The 25414-nt window shown below is 39.3% G+C and overlaps 1 protein-coding gene across 1 annotated transcript in view; it reads right to left on the bottom strand.

Annotated features, from left to right (window-relative positions):
* CEP192 (centrosomal protein 192) overlaps positions 1-25414 on the bottom strand; it is an 88436-nt gene that overhangs the window by 55448 nt on the left and 7574 nt on the right. The window contains exons 7-20 of the mRNA XM_056331495.1: positions 25251-25408; positions 24433-24583; positions 20670-20858; positions 19591-19769; positions 14455-14695; positions 13499-13621; positions 11743-11903; positions 10157-10203; positions 8517-8649; positions 5815-5969; positions 3287-3427; positions 2691-3024; positions 2175-2315; positions 50-114 (exon numbers count right to left, since the gene is read on the bottom strand). Coding sequence (XP_056187470.1) covers positions 50-114; positions 2175-2315; positions 2691-3024; positions 3287-3427; positions 5815-5969; positions 8517-8649; positions 10157-10203; positions 11743-11903; positions 13499-13621; positions 14455-14695; positions 19591-19769; positions 20670-20858; positions 24433-24583; positions 25251-25408 — 2218 coding nt within the window. The remainder of the gene's footprint in view (positions 1-49; positions 115-2174; positions 2316-2690; positions 3025-3286; positions 3428-5814; positions 5970-8516; positions 8650-10156; positions 10204-11742; positions 11904-13498; positions 13622-14454; positions 14696-19590; positions 19770-20669; positions 20859-24432; positions 24584-25250; positions 25409-25414) is intronic.

The raw sequence follows: 25414 nt of genomic DNA, 5'->3' as shown, positions 1-25414 counted from the left end.
ACTTGCAAATAAATTAAACTATTCTGTTTACATTGAGATAATTAGTTACCTGCACGAGTCTGTGAGCTTTCTCAAATTCTTCCTGGTCTTGCGCAATCATAGCTGCTGCTTCACCTTAAAACCAAAAAGAATGTTTATTAAAATAAGGTTTAAGTTATTAAGTGCTGTCATTACTATTTTCTATCACTAAATTTTGAGGGACAGATATTGGAATATTTAATTCTACATCTCAGAGTTTGGGACACACTAGGAGTTATTCCAGCCCATTATGGTAAATAAAAAGTTGATACAAAATTCATTTTAAAAACAGTACTTCCTGGACGTTCAGGAGCCAAAGTAATATCAGCATGTAGCTAACCAAGTGATGAATGAAGTCGCTTACAGCCTTAACCCCAAACCAAACTATGATTTTTCATAGGTTATGCTACCCATACCTAGCTAGAATTGAGCATCATATGGCTACTTCCAAACAAAACTTTCATTACATCTGGTTTGGAAAATTTCCTGAAAGTGGTACCTGTGAACTGGAGCAAAAGCAACAAATTGGTTTGTACCAGTTCATTAAATACCTGTGCAAATTAACAGGCCAAATAAATCAATACTTTTAAATTCAAATGCTTGTATTATTTCCGCAGTTACCATTTACAGAACAATGAACACTTAAAATCTCTTCACCAAAATGATGTGAGAAACTACTGATCAAGAAATACTGCTCTACCACCTTATTTCAATGTTAATGTATTATTAACCCCATCAAAACTTATAAAATATATAGCTTTGTGTATACAGAATCCCTCATCATTTAGGACAAAGGGCAAATGGAGGAATAAGTTAAGAATAGACACAAACTCATACAGTGAAAACAGTTGTTGTCCATAAAATTACCTATGGGAAGTCACAATACATACTCTGAGGAAAGAAACAAAGTTAGAATACATCTTCATTGAGCAATCCAGCAACACTTGCTAAAGGCAACCTAGCACTATCAATGACACATTATATACAGTTGCACTTGAAGTATCAGTTTTTACTTAATCCTCTCCATAAGCCATACGGCTCTCTGAAGACTTACTGAAGCAACAAACTCTGTCAAGTGAGCAATCCTGCATTATTCTATAAAAGAATACACTGTGCACACAGTTTGCTGACAGAGATAGACATGTCATAAATGAGACTCAGAAGCATCAGATGTAACATTTCCTTTCTGTCCCTACAAATAAAATTTCTCAGCTGTCAAGCACCATGCTTGAGCAATGCAGACAGACAGGCAACGTAGCAGCCAGAAAAATGCTAACTATACTAAATCTGTAAGCACGTCTTCTACTGTGTGAAGAGGTAAGCCAATCTGCTTGAAAGCAAAATCGCTTTAAAAACCCATCAGGTGGGAAAAAGCTAAAAAGCCATGGAAAATTTTACAACAGTCAAGTATCTGTATCTTCTAATATGCTCTTCTAATCACTCGACAACCTGAGTCTGAGATGCAGGAAGTGTCTGAAATATGCTGGCATTCGAAAAATAATGGAGAAGATCTGCTTTACTGACATAGTAGATAAGGAAGTTTCTACCAAACTGAATTGTATTTGCTTGTTCCAGCAGAAAACCCCTAGTGTTGAAAAACTATTTCAACCCACCAACCCTGTTTGATTACTCATTCAAAATAAACAACTCTAGGCAGCAACATATACAGCATTCTTTTTGAAAGAACCACCTTGAGTGGACCACGGACATCTTTAAAATACATTAGCCCACCCATATGTCAACTTTAGAGACTAGGAGAAATGCTGCAGCACACATTGCTTGAATCTGTCTACTAGAACAGATGACATTTTGCTGCCAAGGAATTGATTAGTCCAAAAGAAAAACTGTGGAAGTGACAGCTACAGGAGTTACTTTTGCTCATGCAATAGGTACCAGTGACACGTTAGAATGCTTTTTGAAACAAAAGACTCTTCATGGGAAGAGTAGGAAACATGGAAAGAAATTATCAACTATAACTAATGATGGTATCATTATAGGCTACTATCAACGTCAGCTTTCAAATGATTTGTAGTATGTAAAACCCAGAGGCTTAGCAACACCAAATACTGATTTGCTGAAGTGGGGAAAAAAAAAAAGAAGTTTACTTAACACTATTACAAATAACAACAGCTAACTAAAGGAAAAAGATTACATACATCCAGTAATGAATTCTTCATTTATTTTATCATCTTCAGACAGATTTAGATCTTGTTCTTCATCAAACGAAGTATAATATGCAAGATCAGTCACCCATTTGCCCTCTTCATTTTGATAGACAATGCTGTGTGGTAAGTCACCTGAAAGATATATCAAATGCTACACTGCTGAATAAAGTAAAAAGGAATATGGCAAAGTCGCTTAAGTCTAGATTAAGAATAGATTAAGATTCACTTGCCAGAAGTCAGCAACAAGTTAAAAAAAACATAGCTCAAGTTGCTGCAATTGCAAGCTTAAACTGGTTTCATCATCAAATAAACAACAGTTAAGTGCAATATAAACCAGTGTCAGTATTTTTAAAACAAAAGCAAGTCAAAATTTATTCATCATACATTGTTTTTTATCACCAACTTGCACAACTAAAGAAAAATGCATAGCTTACAATTTTACTTGTTTTTCCATGCAACTGAGTCTTGTCATAATTGCATAGATGGGTTATATTCAAAGCAACCTACCTTTGTCTGTTGTAGCTGAACTTGTGTTCTCACAGCTGTCTACAGATGGCGACAGGTAGGTATCGGGAAGACCAACTTCACATTCAGTTGCATCTGTCTGAGGTGTATTAGCACCAAGAACTTTAGGAGTGGTGTAGTGCCCCAGAAGTCCTCTTGCTGCATGTAGTACTTCTGCCTCAGAAGCAGCCTGACACTCGGAGGACGGTACTTCTTGCTTTGGAAGGACATCCAAGACATCAGCTTTATTGCTGTCCATGCACTGAAGACACAGCGAATCTGAGCAAACCTCAGCAGCAGCACAGGAATGTAGCCCATCTCCAGTAGTCATGGAATTCTTAGCAAACAATAATCATTTGAGAAGTGTCAGAAGTGCAGTTGTTAACCTTTTGTGGTAACAGTTCTAGTACAAAATAGTCCAAGTTAACTATTTCGAAAAATTTGGAAAACACATCTAAAAACAAAGTGATGGTGTTAATTTTTTGTAAAGGACGGTTGGGTTGTTAGTTCAACCTCTAACAAGTTTTCAAAAAAACTGCCATCTTCTACTACAGTCTTACTTTACATGATAAACAGAAATTTAAATGACAATTTCATACCACTTGCTGTACTGCTCTGGGCAGCGTTTCTCTTTGCACAGGATATCCAGTTATTCCTTGATTTTGTGAATCTTCATCACTAGCATTTCCAGAATCTACTCCTGTCACAGCCTGGTAAGTGTCAGGAACCTGGAAGTTCTCCTTTGGGGGGGGGAGGGGGGGGGGGGGGGAGATTCAAGTTACACTAGAACAACTACACCAAAGAAAAAAAAAAATTAACGCTACAGTTGTTTTTACAATGTTAAAAAAATCACTAGTAAAGAAATTGCCATACTTTGTTTGCTTATGTGCCACTGCCAGAGGCATCTTCAGGTGCTAGCACCACCACCAAGGATAATGGTTTCTGGCTACACCAATCCACACATCTGCCTCCAAAGGCATACACAGCAAGAAGATGGACGATCTCTTCTTACTCCTTCTACATCCTTTCATTCCCTTTAACAAGGGCACCATGCTACTCCTCTTCCCATTCTGGTTGACCCACTGCTGGATGAGGACTCCAAATCTAACTCAGAACCTGTTGTACCTAACCTACTGCCTATCTACAATAGCAGAGAAGCAGGAACATCTTACACAAATAGAAGAGACCTGAGGTCAGACAGCAGAACTGTGCTATTCTCACTCTTCAAACCTCCACCCATCCCCTTCTTCACATACAGCCATAGATCAGCAACTAGCAGCCTATGCAGACTACTTTATAGGGCTAACATATAACTTTCCACAGCTTGGAAATCCTGATGTCAGTTGGGAATTTTCTGAAATTTCAGAAGCTACAGTTCATTTAATTGTTTAAATCAATCACACTTTCCCATTCTGGTCAAGCGTGCAACTGCCAGGATTGCATGCATTGTTGCAAAGCCAGGAAAATGAAAAGGCACTTAAATCCCCAGCAATCTGTTTGCAGTGAAGCTAACTGCTGCTCAAAGGCAAACCACAAGCCAGCTAGTTACCGCTCTATGCTAATCTTTCACGCAGACCCATTATCTAGATTTATTTACTCTCCTGGAAAACCGAGTCTCTGTGATGCTATACGCCTCAAGGCTTGGACGTTGCTATCCAATATAATAAACCAGTGATTAAAAAGATTTTATAAACTAGTTGTGTCATAGAAAAGAAGCGCCAGCATGTTAACTTAGTAGTTATAGAAACAAAAAACAAAACTAGAACCAGTTACAATTAAAACTGGAACTCCAATTAAGAATAGGAACAAGTTAAACTACTGAAAGTAGTTTTGTCACAGAACCATCAGATTAAAATTAAGCAATTCCTACACAGACAATAGGCCCATCTCCTGGATATTTATTACAAGCAAATTATAAGTGAGATCAAAAGACAACCTTAGTTTCAGTTTAGCTGACCAGCTTGCTGGGGATGGAGGGGACAGGGTAAAGCAAGTATTTTATAGGCATTAGCTGTTTTATCGACACTTACCTTTCATCAAAAAGTCTTTAAGTTCAGAAGCTGTTAATCAAAATCAGTATCATGCCATCACAAGACAATGTTATCAGTAGATGCTTCTGCTTCGTTACTGATATAATTTCCCTTAGTAGACTTGAGAGGATCCCAAATGCTTATCTACAAATATTTTACCATCTCTGACACTAAAAACCACCATTATGAATCTGAGATGGGAAGCAAGGTGTGTAAGAAACATTCACACCTTAAAGCATTCAAAAGAATGCCTCAGAGGTACAATAAGTTCAGATAAACATCAACAGTCCAAAGCTCTCAAAGCAATTTACTTTTCTAATACAGACTAAGAAATACAGTAGTAAGTAGTCCAGCAGAGAAAGTCCATCTTCAGGAAGTACTACTGATGCTATATTAATTACAGGATTTCTCTGAGGACAAATCTCCATCAACCCAGAGAAAGGGCAGAAATCCAGTCTTAGAAGTTTGGGGTGGGGTGGCAGATTTGGGTTTTTTTTTTTTTCCTCTTTGCAAGATTGAATAACAGAATTGACTCCACAAGGTTCTCTACCACAGCTACTTCTCAGAAGAAAGGAGAAGACCGCACAGGACTAAGTGTGAGGAGCAGGGTTAGACAGAGGAGGAAAACCTGAATGGAAGCTTAAAGGAGACACCATAATAGGTAACTTCCTTCAGCTTTGCTGCGAACCTTCCCGACTCTTGGGACAGCCAGCCACTTACATAATTCCACCTTATCTCATAAACAGCAAGACCTTCTGTGACAAGCAGATGAATCAGCTGCTAGCTCTGTACTACAAGGAAAAGGAAAAGAAATACAAAAATAGCTACCTAGCTTCTTTCATTTTTTCTTTCCCAGGGAAAGCCTTGCTGAGGGAACAGAAAAAGTCAAAAGATCAAACAACTTTGTTTCTAGTTTAGAGCTGTATTTGCCATCTTTAAACTTAAAATGAATCCTTTGCTCTACAGGCTACCTGTTGGACAGTATTTGGGTTTGCCAGAAATAAAACCTAGCTCACCATGGCAGACAATCCCCAATAATGCTATCGTGTTTAAGGGCCATTGGGCATGCTGAGCTTTGAACTTAACTTTAAACCTACTTGAAGTAAGCCATTTTGAGAAAGCTTCAGCGCTGTACTGCATTCTGAGAGCTTCTGTATGTCAGTGTCTCCTCTTGTCATTTCTGGTTGTATCAGCTGTTCAAAATAGGCTTCTAGTTGGTTATCGAAGAACTCTTCATCATCAATATCATCATCTATTGAAAGAGAAGAAAGTATCCTATTCACCACCTTTCATGGACATTTTATATCACCTGACACTATCAAAACTAACTCCATAATTTTTAATACATTGAGTATCACAACACACACACACTCAGAGCATAATTATCCTGGTTTTCCCTTTAAATAACTGGGTCACAGAAACATATAATTGTCTTACTCTGTGACTAGTGATACACAGTAAAACAAGACTACCATAAACTAGCATTTTAACTCCCAGGTTATCAAGTGATTCATGTTCCTTCACATGATCTACAATCGACAACATTCCAACTAGCAAATCATATTTCACTTTTCATTTATGAGTATGTATACGTGTAACATTTCTCAAACTTCACAGAACATGGCTGAAGCATAGTTCTATCTTTCAACGGCGAAACAGGTTAAGTTTTATTACTAAGAACAGTATTATTCCTATTTGGCAAGTGAGACATGTTCCAAGAGACAATTTTCTTTGTTTGGGGCAGGTTTTTTTCATTTGTGGAGACTGGGCGAGAGGAGAGTTTCCAGGGCTTATGTTTGTTTATTTTTAAGGCTCAAACACCAGTCAGGTATTTAGGGCATTGTTAAAAACACTCTTAAAACCATTGTAAAATATATTCCAAGAAGTTTGACATGTTTACTTTTCACTCTTTCATTTCTAGGAAACAGTACCTTGTTTGCGTTTTTCCATACAAAAAAACCCAGTTTACTCAAACTTTATAAACTCAGCATTTATAAGTTCAAAACTACATTTTTTTTCCCCACGTAATTAAGAAAATGTTCATTTTCAGGTTGCTGGTGATTGTTTAAGAATTCTCCATCAATTTTTGGCTTTGGAGTATATTTCAATTCTTCACCTCAAAAAGATAATTCTGAAGAATATTCTTCGTATTTCCTTCTGCCAAAGAGGTCTGTACAATGCCAAGAATGTACAGGAAGAAAGTACATCTATACACACACAGGTAAGTCATCATTACTTTTGCATTCCGTTTCGCCACTGCCCTGTACAGAGCCTGATTTACAGAAGCACATTCTTTCAACAAAATGAGATTTAGTTGAATTGGAAGGTATGGATGCTCAGCCACTTTGATATTACAGCAAAGCAATCAGCATCTGTTACATTTGAGAGTCAATAAATGAAAAATCTGAATCATGGCGCTGTTTCCATATATAACACTGGAGAAGGTGAAGGGATTGCAGCAGGCTAAGTTTCTTCAGTCTTTGAAAGAGGACTAATACCTATCCTCAGAACAAATGTCTATAGAATGCTTCAAAAATTATAGGAGGATTATTTGGTTACCTGAATGGTAGACAAATACCTACAATTCAAACTGAAATTAACACCACAAACAGTTGTTTTAATCATATTACCTATGTCTTGATTTCTTCTTCATGAAATAATAACCTGCTACCTTCCAAGTAACAAGAAAGTAGATTCATGTATTTTACTTTAGATAGTAGAGACTTCTTCCTTATTTTTAGAAATAATCAGCTGCAAAATTTACCCTGAATACAGAATTGCGTTACAAAAATTAGTACATTGCACACTGACCAGGAAAGATAAAAAGATCAGTTAGCTCCACCAGTACTGGAACCTTGAATAGGCAAATACTTCCAGCTAACGACTACCAGCTCCTTAGGAGGGCAGTTAAAAGTAATTCTGTCCCCTCAGGTGAAAAAAAAACGCCAGTATTTTTATTCAGCAAACTATTAACTTCATTTTTATATGCTTAATGCACAAGTGAAGTTGTGAAGTGAAGAAGTGAAGTGACAACACGAATGAACAAGATGACTTCAAAGGCAGGCATGACATCTGTAGATGTCATGGGATGAACTGAGTAACCCTACTTGAATGCAGGACTGCTTGATCTCAAGAGAGCAGTAAACCTATTTATCACACTGTGTCCCTCATGCTTGCTGCATCTGACTACATACCCTGTCAACCTTCACATTATGTGCAAAGTCAACTGCATCAATAAAGAAGAGCATGTTTGTCCTTCAGCAGCAGCCACTGCAAGGGCACAGAAATTTCAAAAGTTTTGTTTAGTTGCACAGAACTCAAGGTCTCACTTTTATCCCTGTGAGTAAGCTAGACTTCCAACTTGGGTATCACCCTGCATGTGTGGCATCTAAAGAGAGTTGAACCAAAACTCAAGTAAAAGTTAATTCTAATTGCACATACGTGTTCATCATAGAAGCTTATCTCTATTGATCTAAACTGAAATTGCAGCTAGGGTTACCATTTCATTAAATGAATGATCACATTTCTACCTGCGTTTTTGATTCACAGTAACTGAAGACTGTTCTTTAACTTCTGAGATTGAACTTCTAATTCAGATCTTCTCTGACAAATTCCATAGCCAACTACTCCTACTAAAATGTTATAACAGCCAGTTTCCCAAAGGAACATAGTTTTCTTTTATATTCCTAATAGTAGTTTTTGAACAACTACAGACCTGTCAATACCTTTCTTCTCAAGTACGCAATAACATTGAGTCAGAATTCTAGACTCAATCACCCAGAGTTATAAACACACTTACCGGTAGAATCTTCTGCTGAGCTTGCAAGAGACAAGAGTTTCTCATTTTCCAAAAAACTTGAAAGGTTATTGCCAAGATGATCACTTGAAATTTTGCCTTCTACCAGCTTTTCAGAAGGTTCAGATGGACCAACCTGTGAAAAGCAGCCATACAGAAATGTTTCTAGAAGTAACTAGCTATTGCATAAATTCAGTTAATAATAAACAATTCATTAGGTTAATAATATTCCAAAACTCCCCCCCCCTTTTTTTTCTTCCTACTTATTCCAGCAGACATTTTAGTTCCAATGGACTTTGCCTGCTAGCTTCCAGAGTGGACACATGCAAGAAATACAGGGATCATAAAGGGGAAAGAGGAAAAAAAGCATCTGAAAGACACCAAACTTACAAGACCTCAAAAATAAAGTACCAAACCATAGCATTAAAGAATTTACACTTGAATAAAACACTGCTCCCCATTCATTAAGCTGCAATCACAACTTATAAGTACAAAAATAACTCTCAACAGTTTCCTACGCTGCTAAAACAGTGCTTCTTCAGAAGCTGTACAGCCAGATCAAACTTTTGTTCATGTTGTCTTCAAATGAGTGTACTAATTTATTTATAAAGTAGTATTTCAGCTGAATCTAACTGTTAATGTTGTATCTTTTATATACCTGAATGATTTTTAAAAACAGCACTATGTAACATTTGTTTTGGATTTACTCTCACATTCTTTTAACAGATCACGTTTGACAGCAAAACTGTTAAAGTTCAGAAAGCAAAGAATTTTAAAAGAACTTGAATTATGGTTTTCAGATGACAGCCTGTGAGCATTCAGCTGCAACTCACTGACACCTGTGGCCCCTAAAAAAATCAAATGAAAGAAAATGAAATCACTTTAGTAAACACCAGCTGACACATTAAGGTGTACATTTTGGACAGCATCTGGTTGCAGCCTGAGGCACATTTTCTATAAAGGGCAGGAGATCTCCCATTCCTGTCTGCCTTGTATCTCTGTATCTGTAACTGTCAGCTTCTCTAACACAGTAGGTAAAAACAGCTGAAGCACAGCCCTACCTGTCAATACCTGCAGCTATTTGCTAGCTCTGGGACAGACACACACAAGAGAAAAAAAAAATAGAGGCAGCAGGAAGATTGTGTTCTTCCAAATGGTGCAGTTTTTAATGCTGAGTACACTGAAGAAGTCATCTAAACTAATATTCCTCAAAGTAATTAACAAGTACAGGGACAAGTCAAATCAGGTTGGTATTGTCTACTTCAATTTCTAAAAGCATTCCAAAAAGCTCCTCACTTTTCACCAAGTTTCACCTGGCTTTTCAGTAAGCTAAACTACAACTGGGATAAAATGTGAATTCCTTACACTGATAAAGAATTACAACTAGGAGTAAACAATTTTCACAGTTGAGAAAGATTAAATGGAGACATGCTCCCATAATACTAATTATGTTAAATGATCTGCAAGAAGGAAGCAAAAGTGAGGCACCACAGGCTGAGCATGCTAGCATCGTTACAAACTTAAGGGATACATAAGACAATAAACACAGTTCAATTGCCTCCCTCCTCCTCTCACAGAGTAAGTCTATTATGAGATTAATATTAGAAAACCTTTAATTTCACCATATTTAGAAAAGCTTTCACCTTGTTATTCTTACTGTCTGGAAGCAAACACATTCCAGTTGACAAATCTGAAACAAAACAATGTAGCATAATCAGTTCATATCAAATCAATAACGTTAGTATGTTCTCATGTTACACTACTAAGTGCTGACTATTCTACAAGATAGAAGACCGGGCCTCCTGAAAGTCTGAAATACACCACAAAAATAACCCTGAAACATACACATTATCACAAAGCCAAAGTTCACGTGTTTTTATAGCAATGATCTAAAGTATCTGGGAACAATTAAAAAGGCAGGGCTTCACCAGGGCTAAAACTGTAAAAACTATGAAAGACAAATACTGCCTTAAGGATTTCTATAAGGCAGTGCAAACAAGTAAGAAGTCCCAGGTTAGACTAGCAGAAGTGGGAAACAAGTGTTCTGTTCCACTGTTGCACTTCATCTACTAAGCCAATTCTTTTTTTGGATCACTTGCAAACAGCTTCTACCTGTCTTTGTGTTATATCCACCTATAATCCAACTGCAAGTCCCACAAGTCAAGAGAACATTTTAGACATGCACATACAAATTTTATCAAAAGAAGTTCCTAATTCCTAAGTAATAGATGGAAATAAAAGGCAATTTCCAGACTAGAATCCTAAATCTTGATTAAACAACAAGTTAAAACCAACTAGTTAAATATGACTAGGTGCTATCAAGTCCAAACACTGGGCAGTCCCAGTTTTCAAAAGCATCATGACTTTTGTTGCCATAGTTACTGCCACTTCCCCAGGACTACAATAAGCGACTGAAGCCAACACTTCACCACTAGAAGCATGTTTTATAAGGGCACATTTGTATTACAAACTATAGTACTTTCTAATCAAACATGTTCTCCATTAAATTAATAGTCAACTCACAAAAACCTACGCAAATGTTCAGATAAAGCTTAGAAGAGATTAAATATACTTGGTAATGACTTCATGTTTAATGAATTTTAAGGAATGAGCAGAATTTAATCACAGGACTAGCATCAGCAAAAAACCCTAGCAAATTTAACATTACTAGCCAAGCTCTTAAAGTAAGTTACAGAATATTATTCTGCTTCCCGGACTATATAGTCATACTTTAAAAAAAAAGCATAGTTTTCACAGAAAGTATACCAAACTACTTTTTCATGCATTATCTCACTAGAAAAGTATGTTTCCAGTTTCTATAGCTGTTGTTAAAGATCATCTATTTCAGGCTGGAACAAGGGAAGAAAAGAGATATAAGTTAAAACAGTGTCAAAGACTTAAGCCTACTGAAAGATCAGGGGTAGAAAACAGCTTACACATACTTTTCTAAAAGTGAAGTTCCTGAAATTAATCCAGATTCTAGTTATGGTATTTTATAGCAAACATTGTTTTCACCAGCTTCCTGTCTAGCTTCGTACTTTGGGAAGAAACCTTAGAACAATGTCAACCACAAGCTTTCTGTTTTCAGTTTGTTCAAAATTAAGAGGTTCTTTTTCAAAATTCATTTATGTTATGCCATAAAACAGTGAAGAGTCAAGAGAAGACATCTACAGCATGAAAAGCTAACTACACTGAGAGTAAGTATACAATTTTCCTCAGATTTTAATACCTTCCAATCGTTGAAGTGGCAACACCTCAAGTAAGGTATCTTGACTGTGACTTGAATGCTCAATGACATTCTGATCTTGCTCTCCATATACTGAATGGGGTTCTTTCAAACTAACAGATGTTGGCTGAGATGTTTGCTCTTTAACTTGTGTAGCGAGTTCCCTAGAAACACAATTATTTCAATGAAAAATCACTGTGAAATATATAGATCAACATTAGTATACAACATCTCTCCATATGAAAATTTGATAAATTACCTGATTTTAATGCCTTTGTCTCTAGGAACTCAGCTGTTCCCATTAATATAGATTGTACAGGCCTATTACTTGTCATTTTACAATAAATGAGTAAACATCAAGACTACAAAGGCTTCAGTTTCACTGAAGTGTGAAACATAATGCAACATATGTCTCTCTTTCTGTTTCTTTCTCCCATTTCTGCAAAAAGGAGAAAAAGTATAGGGGGGGAAGTATAAGGGGAAAAGGGTCTATTCCAGGCGAGTTCCATGATCCATTTGAGAGCAAGTCAAACCCTAGACAAGATGTTCCTTAGTCCATAACACCCGCATGCCTTTTGCAACATTAAATTAGGGACTAAATCACAAAGAACACAACTTGCTGAAATTCCATATAGTTCTGTTAAATAACAGGTTTTATAATTCTGTTTAAAAGTTATTTTTCACCTCTGGTTTCACCGGACTTCCACACAGGCAGATAAGATAATCACGTAAGACGTTAAAATTTCCACATTGAGAGAAATGAACCACACTTTTGCTGTAGTATTTTAGATATATAAATGAAACTAACATTTTAAAAGGTCTAAAATGCAATTATTCTATGTTTTGTAGTATTTTTACTGCAGTACAATCAAGACACTGACTCCCTCACTTAAATCCTATATTGTTTTTATAGGGACATACTGGCTATCATGCAATTTTATCAAAAAGAAACATGTTGCGGTTTCTATCACAACAATAGGAACAAATTTGACCTTGATTAGAATAACCTATGCAACAACTTCCAACACTATGCCCTCTAAAGTATTTCTACCCTAAGAGTAACGCCCTCTAAAGTATTTCTCTAACACCTGTTATTTCTTAAGAACTAGCAATCACTGATGCTATAAGGAAGCTAAATTTAATAGAAATTGATGCTCCTTTCTGTATGCACACTGCATGTTATTTAGTTGGAACAGATTTAAATCAGAGCAAACTATTATTTACACACATGACATGAACCAGAAACATTAGCTTAATTCTAGATTATGCAATGTACACTATGTAAATACAAGCCAGATTCAAGTAAGTCAATTAATCACGCTTAGAAAATTCTTAGTGTGACAGAAAACAAAACATCGTAGTTAAAAAAAAAAAAATCACTTAAGATTCATTCCTGTCATGTACATGAGGCCCAATGAGTCAATTAAACAGCCAAACACTGTTTACGTATAGCTATACAGGCTGTAGCATTGCACAGGATGTTTACAGGTAGCCCTGTAACACTATCCCTCTTCTGAAAGCATGCAGCGTTTTAGCAGGAAAAGCTGCCCAGGCTGCCCAACACTGTAAGCTAACAAACTAATGCACAGCTGAGCTCTCCAGTTACTGCCATCAAAAGGCCAACAGTAGAAGCTGCTGCTGAGGTGGGCAATTTGATTATGAAGTATTCCATAATTAGCTTATAGTACGTATAGATCTACATACTATATACTGGTATGTGCATTTTAGGACAGAATTCGATTTTAACTGTTTCACTTACATGTCTTCATGGAAGCTGAGGGCAAATCTCCCCATTGGTTCAAGATCTGACTGATTACCACAAGAAGATCCTGACAGAGGTGAATGTTTCCCTTCTAAATAGGATGCACAGGTATCAGAAAGCCTGTAAAGCGCGAGAAGGAACACACAACAGAATCATTCTAATACGCACCACTCCTGTTTTCCAAAGAACTGGGGGGGGGGATCATATTGATGGCCACTCATCTCCTATAAGTTCACTGATTTGAATATCTTAGCAATTTCAAGCCAAACTGTATTTAAAGGTACACATATGTACCCAGAACGATCCTCTCCAGTCTTCCGTAGTTCTTTAGTGAAATACCACATTATCCTTTTTAGCGGCTAGTGCTGTCCCACTTGGAACACACCATTCTGGAAAGAGTTTAAAGTCTGATCTTACTCCTTGTCAAGTCACAGGACAGTAGTTAAGTAAGCAAATGCTTCCAACTGTTACTCTTTACTCTACTCCTTGCTGAACAAATCATTATAAATTGTGTTAAATGTTAATTTGTATCCATAACACTATTTCTTACACTACCCTTTTTAAAATGAGCCAGATCCAGGCAAGTTAAAGAAGCAGTTAATAGAGCTAAGAGAATACACATGTAAAAAATGTATTACTCTCTATACAGCTTCAAACCTGAGTATACTAAGCTGAAGAGTCGAGTTAAACTTGACTGTTATCAGTCTAAAAACTAAATTACTCTTTTAAAGGGTAATTTTAATGTAAGTAATTTATGAGTTATGAATTAAATGCAGATTTTTCACCACTAATACAATCAATTCTATGTTTGCTGATTAGTATGCTACTAATTACCAAATAGTTTTAATCATCTACCAAATAATCTGTGAAAAGAATTTTTCCTCTCCAAAGTGGAATGTTTCAACCTGGCCAACTGGTTTTTTATACCAAGAGGTATTAACTGATAGTCTCACCTGTTGTCACAGCCCGTTTTATTCCTGGCAACAGTTGAAGCTGCAACAGGTAAGCCAGGGTTTGAGGAAATAGTAACATTTTCCAAAATGACACTTGCACTGCTGTTCAATGACTGGCCCAAGAAGCTTGGAAACGTCTCATCAGCAATATTTCTGAAGCCTTCCATCATCCAGCACAAGCTGCTCAAAATAGCACTCTGCTTGGCAACGCCGTCAGCCCTGGCCCAGCAACATCTGAAAGCTGGAACAAAACAACTATACAGTTACACAAGTCACAATAATGCTGTCAAAAATGCATGATTTCTACATCACAGCCAATATTCTTTGGCAATCGCCCCACTTTGTCCACAAACGTGCTTAAAAATTACTTCCAATCCTTTCCCCCAAAAGTCTTTTGGGGGCCACAGTTTTACAGCCTTCTTGGACATTCTAAAAAGAGCAACAGCCCTACACGTTCAGTATCGACGCTGCACGACGTGCCAGCCTATATTTAGCCTGTAAAGCTAGTCGGACCAGGACGGCCCCCCTCCGTTTCCCCAGCGGCGAGCACCTGGGGAGCGCAAACCCCGTGACGCGACCATCAGGGGCCGCTACCTGGCAGGCGGCCGCCCAGCGCTGCCGATCCCGAGTCGGAAGGCCTGGGCCCGGGCCCTCCCCCCTCAGCACCCCGCGCAGACACCGCCACGCCACGGCTCGGGAACGCCGCGATGGCTGCGCCGGGGGGGGCGGCCGCCGGCACCCTCGGCCGCGCAGGCCGGGACGGGGAGCGGCTCGAAGCACCGACCCCCTTTCCCCCAGAGAAGCGCATGGGCCCGGCCCTACCCGCAGCTGCCGCGGGAAGCCCGAAGTGCCAGCTGGCGCCACCGCCCCCCCAGCGCCGCGACTCGCCTGAGAGGAGCGGGAGGAACCGCGGCCCAACCGCCAAAACTTCAAACCGCCGCTCCCGCCGCTACGCGCCCTCCGGCGCCCGCTGCCCCGTCCCGTCCCGCCCCGCCCCTCTCCGCTCCGCCGCGCAGCGCCCCCTACAGGGCGGGCGGGCCCCACCCGCTCACCCGGAGCGAGACAGACACAGGCCCCCCCACACACACACACACCCCCGGCTGCCGCCGCCCAGACCAACCGCTGGCCAGCAGCGCGTGCGCAGCGCCGCCGCTCGCCTCCCAAACTTTCCCGAGCCCGCGCCAGCTTCGCCCGCCCGCTCCCGCCCAGCCCCGCCGCCAGCCAATGGGCGAGCCGCAATCCGAGCCGGCGATTGGCCAGCGGGGGACGGCAGGAGGAAAATGTTTGGGAGGGGGCGAAGAGGGGAATGCTGATTGGGCGAGGCCGTTCGGCGGGACGGGGGCGGGCCCGGGGGCGGGGCGCGGTGCCTCCGTGCCCCCGGGGCGGCGCTCGGCAGCGGCGGGGGCGATCGGTTATTTGAAGTATTTCCTTGCGGAGCGGCGAGTTTGAATCCCGGTACCGGTGAGTACCTCGGGGTCGCGCAGGCGAGCGGCGGAGCCCCTGAGCCGCCCGTGCTGCGTGCCGGCCCTGCGGCCCCGGTCAGGGCAGAGCCGTGTGAAGAGGAAAAAGCTTCAGCGGGATTTACTTAGGTGACGGCTTGTATTTACATGACAGGCGCTGTTTGTATTAACTGGCTATGTTTTCTGTCGTGGTCTTGTTATATGAGTCACGTAAATGAGGTTGAGCAATGTGCAGTTTATACACAGTACATGGAAAATTTTATTTCCATTTTGAAGCAAAAATGGCACATTTATGAGGATGGATGAGAAGGCAGCAGATGCCTTCCAAACACGTGTATGTGTGTATGACAGCTTTAAAAGATTTAGATCAAATTCAGTGTTATTCCAGGACATTTTCACAGTGCACTTCTACAGTCATATTCCTGGTATGAAGGTTGCAAAAAGCTAGAAAGAGAGTGAACATTCACACCTTCAGCCTCATCAGAAGTTCATACTGTGTTCAAATATGTTCAAAACAAAAACAAATGACAACAAAACCAAACAACCCAAGAAAGCCACCTCCTGGCTACTACTACAAGACCCAAAACCCTCTAGCCCTGGAAGTTCAAGCTGAGATGTGCTCCAAGCCCATAAACAGTATACAAGGTAATGCATATCTTCTTTCAGAGGAATAAAAGGGACATCAGACTTCAAAGTGCCAGATAAATTTAAAATACTGCAAGTACCTGCTCTCACCACCCCTCTCTAAGCCCTTCTACAATCTCCCTCCCTCCTGGGGGTTCTGTTGCTTACATTCAAGGGCCCAGATCCTGCACAAAAGTCCAGTTCACAATCCTGACTCATGGGAGCAAGGCAGAGGAATACAGAGGAAAGCATGAGTTTGAGGAAGCAAAGGTCAAGGATACGGAATGCAAGGTCCGGGTTTGGAGAGATGTCAGTGGAAGTGGCAGGCAGGGGGAAAGGCAAGGATTGGCAACAAAACCAGCATAAGTTCATTTGTTGAAGTCAAAATACTTGGCCAGTCCATTGGAAATGCGACTTGTTTGCACTGAAACTGTAACAGCGTTTTTCCATCAGGAGTCTGACAGAGATTAGTCAGGATATCTAATAATACATGTTCAGCACAGAGGAAAATAATGTGACCATGCTGAATTAACTATAAAAACACACACTGAAAGCTGCAAAAAGTGGTCATTTATGTTATTATCATAACTGGTTATTCTGGGCTCCAAAAGAATAACAGAAGCAAATTTAATGAAAAAAAAATGCAAGCAGGAATCTTTCCCATAGATCTGCCATATCAAGGATAGTTACACATAAAGAATTATCTTTGAATATATTTGACACTTTGTTACACTGCAGTAATTAAGGCATACCCAACAGACACTGTAGGGTCTTAGCACAAACTTTTAGCATTGGGAAACAACGGTGTGTGTAGACACTGCCACCTTGCTTTTCCTGATGGCTGCTTAGGAAGGAGCCCTACGTTTTTTTCCTGGTACAAGTATAAGAAAATGATCAATTACTGTATTGAAGGGAGTGACCTTTTAAATGGTTAAGACAGAAATTCTGCAAGTGGCTTAAACCTTCAAAAGTGTATTCTGCTCCTTGCATACCCCAAACCAGTTCGTTCTGTTTCAGGAATGAGTCTTAGTATAATAGTTTCAATTGTCTTTTTTTTCAAATTACTCTCACATTAAGAAGAGGGGTTTCCTCAAACCCTTTGTATTTGATCAGCCTGTCAGTCTCCCAAGAAAGATGAGACCCTTGTGTCCAACCAGCCTGTCCGCTACCTGCATTTGACACCCCATGGTATTGGGGATGGGAGGGGGGTGGAACGTGATTTGACTGACCCATTCAGGGGCCCCCACTGACAGCATCACTGAGTCAAATCCCTTATCACAACTACTCAGATCTCTGGAGGCTTACGCAAAACTAACTTCAGCTGAAGATTATCAAGCTTGTGACAGAATTAAAGTTCAAAGATTGCCAGTGATAACAGAGCGACTGCAAAGTAAGCTTACAATACACCTGATAACAGCTAGCATGAGTTAGTCATAGAATAAAGTTCTTACCCAGTAGGTGTCTCAGTGGCGGAGAAGACAGGCTTGGCCTGTTGACTGATCCCAGATGGAGTCTTCCCTAACTCCTCTCCTCATTTGTTCACTTTTTATACTTTGTAGTACATTGCATATCCAGTGTCATACACAGGATTGGTTACAAGTTTCTGGCTTGTAATGCTGATTAGCGCACACCCTCAGATAGCACTGCTGAAGTTTTTCACTAACTGCGCATGCTCCCCAAGTGGGGTTTTGCCCTCTTTGGGGGGGGGGGCGGGCTGTTTGAGTTGGAGGTCACAATCTCCCACTACCACAATTACCTTTGTCCTACTTTCAACTAATTTTCTGTTGATGTACAGGGGTTGTCTTTTCACCATCCGTTCTTTGTCCCCACCCTTTCCAAGGCTGACTCCCTTGATTAGAAGTCACTTCACTCATAACAACTTATGAGTGGGTCAGCCTGACCCAACTTCATGCACAGATGTGTTCAACATAATTTGGGAGTGTAGACAAAAATCCCTCCCCCCCCCGCCCCCAGCCTTTAGACTTATTTCAGTCCAGGACCAGTCCACTTTCTTTACATTTAGTTGGAGCTTGAGTGACTCTAATTGTACATATTTTTGTTACTGATTGGTATCACATGCCCAGTGAGGTGTAGTACCTGGGAAGTGGGTAACTTTGGGATGGAGGTGTGCATTAGTATTACAGTGAGGCTGTTTCATCTGAGGAAAGTAATTTTGCCACAATGGTTGGCTCAGCAGTGAACATCTCATATATTCTTCATGTGACAACTACTGTACAGCTTACCAGACCACCAAGTTCCCCTTCCTTCCAAGTTACTCCTGTCCGCAGGTGCTGAGATGATAGGATGTGTTGCTTAGGGAGCTGGGGTAGAACCCATGCATACCAACCATCCTGAAAGCAATAGCTGTATCTTATCCTAAAAAACTTCCTGTATTATTACACTTCTGCTAGGTCCCAATTTTCTCCAATTCCCCCCCAAAGTAATTTTCCCAGACTCATTCTCCCTCAGAGAAATAATCTTTCCAACCCCCCTTTAAACCATACATTTAATCATGTAACATTTCTGTTGTTTACCATACAAAGTGTGGCATGGTTTTATAAAAGTTAACTTTTTGGTAAAAAGGTCTAAACCAGGGGTCCTCAAACCTTTTAACCAGGGGGCCGGCGCGCGGATGAAGTGGCAGGCAGCCATCTGCGGCTGCTTGGTTTCCCCCCGCAACCCCCGGTGGGGCGGGGGGTCTGTAAATACCGGGGGCCAAACTGAGGACGCTGGGGGGCCGTATCCAGCCCACGGGCCGTAGTTTGAGGACCCCTGGTCTAAACCTTTACCTCCAGCCCCCCTCCCCAGTTCTGTTCTTGCTGGTGAAAACTGTCAGCAGCCTACCTCCACACAGTCAGCAAGCACTCTTAACACCACTGTTACCTCTAGTGTTTTTTCACAATACAAGTAAAATTCACAGGAACTTGCTATCATTTTAGAAGAACGCACATTGCCCTTTCCATTCTCTTTATGCCAGTGGTCTGTACCCTAAGTAGCATGAGCCCACTTTGAGGCACATTGAAATACATGATTTCTTCTCTACAGTGCCCACCTTTATCCTTCCTCCCCCTAAGATCTAGCTGAACAAGCTCAGCAATCACATCCTGCACAGTAACACTACTCCCTAGCAATACCACGCACTCATTGTCCAGTCTTTGCCTCTCACCTGTCCCACACCAGCCAAAGCTTGAGCCAATGCCAGCATACTGATCCACAGCAATGATGTTCATGCTGACACATCAAAAAAGGGGGCTTTCAAGTCAGTACTATTTCTTCACAATGTCCTAAGTAAATTATTCAATCACAGGAAAAAGAATTACATGGTATTTTGAAACCTAAAGACTCTAGTAGTCTCTGCAGATCTTCCACACACACCCATGAGAAAAGTCTGAGCACACCCTGTGGCACAAAAACGTAACAGGCAATGGCACATCCAGAATGGCACAAAAGCAAAGCTGAGAATGGACACCTGGACCAAAAAAGCTCGTTGATCAGAAGCCAGTTAAAAAAAAAAAAAAAGCCTATTACAAGAAAAAGCATACTAATACAGACCTTTTAGAATAAGTTTATTAATCAACCACAATTATAAAATTTAAATATTTATACAGCAAGATGGAAAATTCTTAAGTCACCAAATACTCCAAACTATTTTGCTGCAGTATACACAGGAATGGTTTTGTTACTTTTACAAGTTGATCCAATATAATCCTTTAGTTACTCAGCAACTTCTTGAAGGCATATTTAATTTTGAGAGTATGTTTCACATTTGTCAGTGCAATATACAAAAAGAAAAAAAATCCAAGACCATACTAAACTGATTCCAAAAATAAAAAAGGAAAAAAAAAGACAAAAAAAGACAGGCATATTAAAAGTCAGCTACTCCATAGTTTGTGGTTAATACTGTTTGTATGTGTTGCCATAGCTCAAAGGGTACTGATAAAATGTTCCTTTGACACACAAACATAAATAACATATTCCAAATATTGTAGTTTGTTTTGCAAAACATGCATGAAGTTCCCAATTTTTTTAAAAATCTTCTGTACGAGAGAAGAAATATCAAAGGCAGCCAGAAATGGAAGCATTCACAAACACCAAAATAAGGCCCTTCAGAGTTTATTTAAAGTAACATGTTAAACCCCTTCATTCTCAGGTAATAGATTAAGAGGCCGAGATACACATCGTCTGCGAGGGTGAGGATACTGGAGGTTGGCAGTGTCAGCATCGCAAGAGTGCTCTATCAGAGGAGGAGGAGGAAGGAGCTGGGCATGACTGGACCATCTCGATCCAGCCCGTGGGGAATCCAGAGGGGGAAAGAAATACCTGAAACAATTAAGAAAGGAACAAAACACCAAAACAAAAAAACAAACCAAAAAAAAACCAAACAAAAAACAAAACAAGAAAAAGAGAAAGGTAGTAAATACAAGGAGAACCAAAGAGGAGAAAAGACATGCTGGAAAAAAAAAAAAGGCTTTAGTATATCCATGCCAAAACCAATAGAACATAATAGCAGAAATCAAGGCTTGTAATTCAAAACAAGACAAATCTGGAAACTGTTCTTCAAAGGAAAATAATACAGTCTTTTCCACTGAAATTCATAGAAAAGAACACCATAAAAAGAATCCTAGTATACATCTTTACAAAAGAACGGATTGCTTTGGAAATCAAAAGGATGTTGTAGCACAGCTATTAACAGGCTTTAATTCTCCCAAAATTCCTGCAATTTGTTAACAGAGCTTTTAGTAACGCTTCATTTGTGACACAAAATATACATTAAATATTATTTAAGTACATTTTCTGCATATGCATCTAATTCAGATTAACTTCACAGCGCTTCCAAAATAGATGTAAAAACATCATTGTTTTTACAATGCTTTAAAATTAATAATATACATTTACAGAGAATAACTACTTTCAGTGAAATACAGTCTTTGTATGTATTTACATTTTTCTGCAAAATCCTCAGAGTAAATTTAAGATTCCTGGTGAATGCAAGACTCAGAATTATGCCATTTCATGTCATTTTTCTGCCGTTTTTATTAGAACTTACCCGTAATACTTGTGCCTTTTAGTATAACTATATTAGATACCTACAGATATTTTCTGTCCTGTTTACAGTTCTGTGGTCTTACATAAATGAACAGCTATACAATTAATGACATTATGGGACAATTCACAACAAGCTGCATTTTGGTTTCTATCTTTGTATGGCTCAAGTGTTTGCATTTTTTAGGATACTATGCTTAGAGAATTTTAGTTACTCCATGGAATTATTACCATAGGAATGTACAAATACATATCAGAAAAAGTACTTCTCTTAGGATGAAGAAAGTATGACAGTACTTACAAAACATTTATTTGAAGTCATACTAAGGTATAAATGAAGCAATACCAAACTATCAAAAGCTACCATCTGTACAATTGTCAAAACACAGTTTTCTTATTCCTTTAAAACTAACAGCTGCATATATTACAAAGCAGTTACAAACTTGTGATGTTTAGGAATCTTAAACAATGAACATTATGAAATGCGAAACAGATCATTTATCAAAACAATTTTAATGAAATTTCTCTTAACTGTCACTTCCCTCCTCCCATCCCAATTAAGGACAAAAAAAAAATAATCTCACTTTTAGTCATGAACTAGTCTTTTAATTTGACAAGCTTTCAAAAAAAAGTGTTTTGATGGAAGTTTTAGGGTTTGGGTTGGTTGGCTGTGGTTTTTTTTCCCCGAACAAGAAGCCTCTCCAAGTATTTTTCTATCAGGAGTTCCAACAGTATCAAACTGTGCAGGCTAGTACAAAAAACGTACACAACGTGTTTTAAAAAGGCTTTTTGAATAGCATTTAGTAGTTAGCAGGCTGCTGGTGTCTTGGGAGAGGTCAAACGGCGTTGGGGAGGGGAAAAAGGAGTTCGTTTTCCATTCCTGTGTGCATGCAACAAGCAGCAAAACACCAAAGTTACTCCAGTTAGCTTGGTATCAGCTCTGCTTTCTGTTAAAAAGGACATAATACAAATGGAGAATGGAAATTGTATCATAGATCTAGACACACAATTACATCAACATAACAATACAGCCCTACTGACTTTTTTTCCAGCACTCTACATCATCAGTTTGGAAGCTATTTTGATTACAAATCCAGTCTGGTAACTGTGCTTTAAGTTTTCCGGATCTGCCTATACTTCAGCTGTTCTAAGTGTTTAAATGTATAGACACTGAAACATAGCATCCACAGTCACAGACCAAATAAACGCTGTGTGGCATACCAATTTAGTCAAGTGTCAGTACATGAGTCTTTATTATAAGCATTAATACACTAAGACAAAAGTTAGCAACTGTGCTTATGCAATTCAAGCCAATGTAATTACAAAAGAAAGTATAGTTAAGTGCATCTTTTTGTATAGTAAGGCTCAATCCTAGGACAAGACACCATGTATTCTGAAATTCCACAGACTTAATTCTGTAACAAAATGTTAATTCCAAATTGGAGCCAAGAATAATTTATGAAAACAAACAAGCAAACAATAAAACAGAAAAAAAACCCACTTTCGAAATACAGTGCAATGGAAGGAGCCTAAAATAATGCTAAAAGTTTCAGTTTTACAACAGCTTACTACCGACTTCAGGGAGTCCTTCTGGCAGCAGCAGTCTTAGACAAGGAGACTGTGCAACCACACCCTGTGCTAGAGAAGTATAAAGTATCCTGTATCTCCCTATGGAGCCCAAGCAAATAGTTACATAGCTTTGGACATCACACTTCCAAGACAGGACTGCATCTCAGCATTTTTCTGCTACACTGGAAGTAGCACCTGGAACCAGATGACCAATATCAGGCTTGGGCCACTACCATTTCTCGCTCTCCCATTTATCTTGTGATGAAAATGTTAAAGTCCTTCTCTGTTCAACACAGCTAGGGATCTGGAAGCCAGAACTGCCATTCGGGATTGACTGCTGAAGGGCAGGGGCTGAAGGCTACTCTCCAAAAGCAAACTGTCATAGTACTTTACGATAAGCATTTTAAACTCAAAAAAAGCCATCTTAGTAGCTCTGTATGGATGAGAATGGAGGCTAACCCAAGGCATTTGAAAAATATAAAAGGTGGCCACAAAACTTGGAAGCTGCTGCTATGGAATCTGGCCACATCCAGTCCTTACATAGGACACATCCTGTGAAGTTGATTGTACACACTCCACCATACAAATGCAGGGCTCAGATATCAGGATTTCAGTGTGCACAGATCAAAATGGTTTTCAGAAGAGGCAATGAAATTTACCTACTGAACAGCAATTACTACAGAATAAAAACATAACAAAGAGAACAAGTTAATCTGCAATAAGAATGCCGTATGAGGAAGATTTTAAAAACCCAAAACTTTTATTCAATTGATAGTACACCTGCAAAAATGCAAGTAAACTAACATTAGTATATGATTGTTGAAACCATACATTATGGAGTATCTTTTCCTCCTTCCTTTCTGCTACATTATCCCAGTGAAGAACAGAAATTTGTTGCTGGTATTTTTGCTTCACTGTTTAACATGCATCTAAAACAAAAGGGCAGTTATACAGCAGTACAATCAAGCTTCTCCTTGTCTGAACTATTTCAGAAAGTTACTTTTAATAATGTGAAAGGTCTCAAACTGAAAATAGTTGATGAGATTGCTTATTTATACGGAATGATTCAGTTATGGCTTATGGTTTTGTTCATTTTTCTCTTAACGCTGGCATAACAGACACCATCACAGAGCAACACTAGAAGAGCTTGTAGAAGTATTCATGCAATAAATCACAGTGCACTTCAATAAAGAAATTATAAAACAAATACGAAAGCTAAGTAAAATTGAGATGATTCAGAGAAGAGACTATTTACTGAAAGTAAGTCTACTAATTAACCTACCTGCTGGCAGATGATCCATTTAGTGAATTCTGTAGACTCGTATTGGCTGAACCTAGAGAGGCATTAAAAATTCCCTGCTGAGAACTACCATTCACTGGACTCCCATTACCTTTCAATATACCAGTACACTTCCAGTTGTCCATGTAATTAGCTGCAAATACAGACATACAAGAAGTGTTAGTTTCTCTTCTGAAGCTCAGCGTTTGATACAACTATGATGTTTCAACTGCTCTGCACCTGGTGTGAATTAGATTTGAACTTCAATACCAATATATAAATTCTAAACAGCTGAGGATCTGGCCCTTTAGCTGTCTGACATTCTCTGCCTATCCACAATTTAAAACTCAGTTTTGTTCAGCAGGCAATTATTTTCCTTTTTACAGTAATTACAATACTGTAAAACAAACGAGAACAGTCCAGGAAAAGTGCCACTGGGTGGTGGTTGTTGATTTCGGAAATTTACACAGAAAAAAGCCATTTTCCCTGAACACTGTGACTGAATGTAGATTTTCTGGTTTTGGCAGCAGGCAAAGTTAGTAATGCAGTAGCCATGTTAATTTTTATAATGACAATTTTACATAGTTTGGTGAAAGAATTTAAGGGTACAGTTAAAACTATTCACAGCAGCCTAAATCATGCAAGTGTTCCACCACAGAAAGTTATTTCCTTTTTTTCTGACATGTAAATAGAAATACAAAAATATTTATCATTCACAAATCTAAAATGAACTTTTACTCCAAGGTTATTTCTTTGAGTAAAATTTCTTAAGTGTATTCAGCATGCAAAGAAGCTAATGTATTTCAGGTGGGTGACCTTACCCTTCCAGAGCCTAACACAGCCATCATCACCAGAGGAGGCAAGCACTGTGCCTGTAATATTCCAGCTCACTCGCCACACCTGGGAGTTGTGATTATCAAACTGTGCCACGATATGAATTTCAAATTTTGTTAATCCTCCTGATGAAGTCAATTCTTTCCTGTTT

This window comes from Falco biarmicus, chromosome 3 (genome assembly GCF_023638135.1).
Source record: "Falco biarmicus isolate bFalBia1 chromosome 3, bFalBia1.pri, whole genome shotgun sequence".
NCBI lineage: Eukaryota > Metazoa > Chordata > Aves > Falconiformes > Falconidae > Falco > Falco biarmicus.
This window is presented reverse-complemented; position numbering and strand designations above follow the sequence as displayed.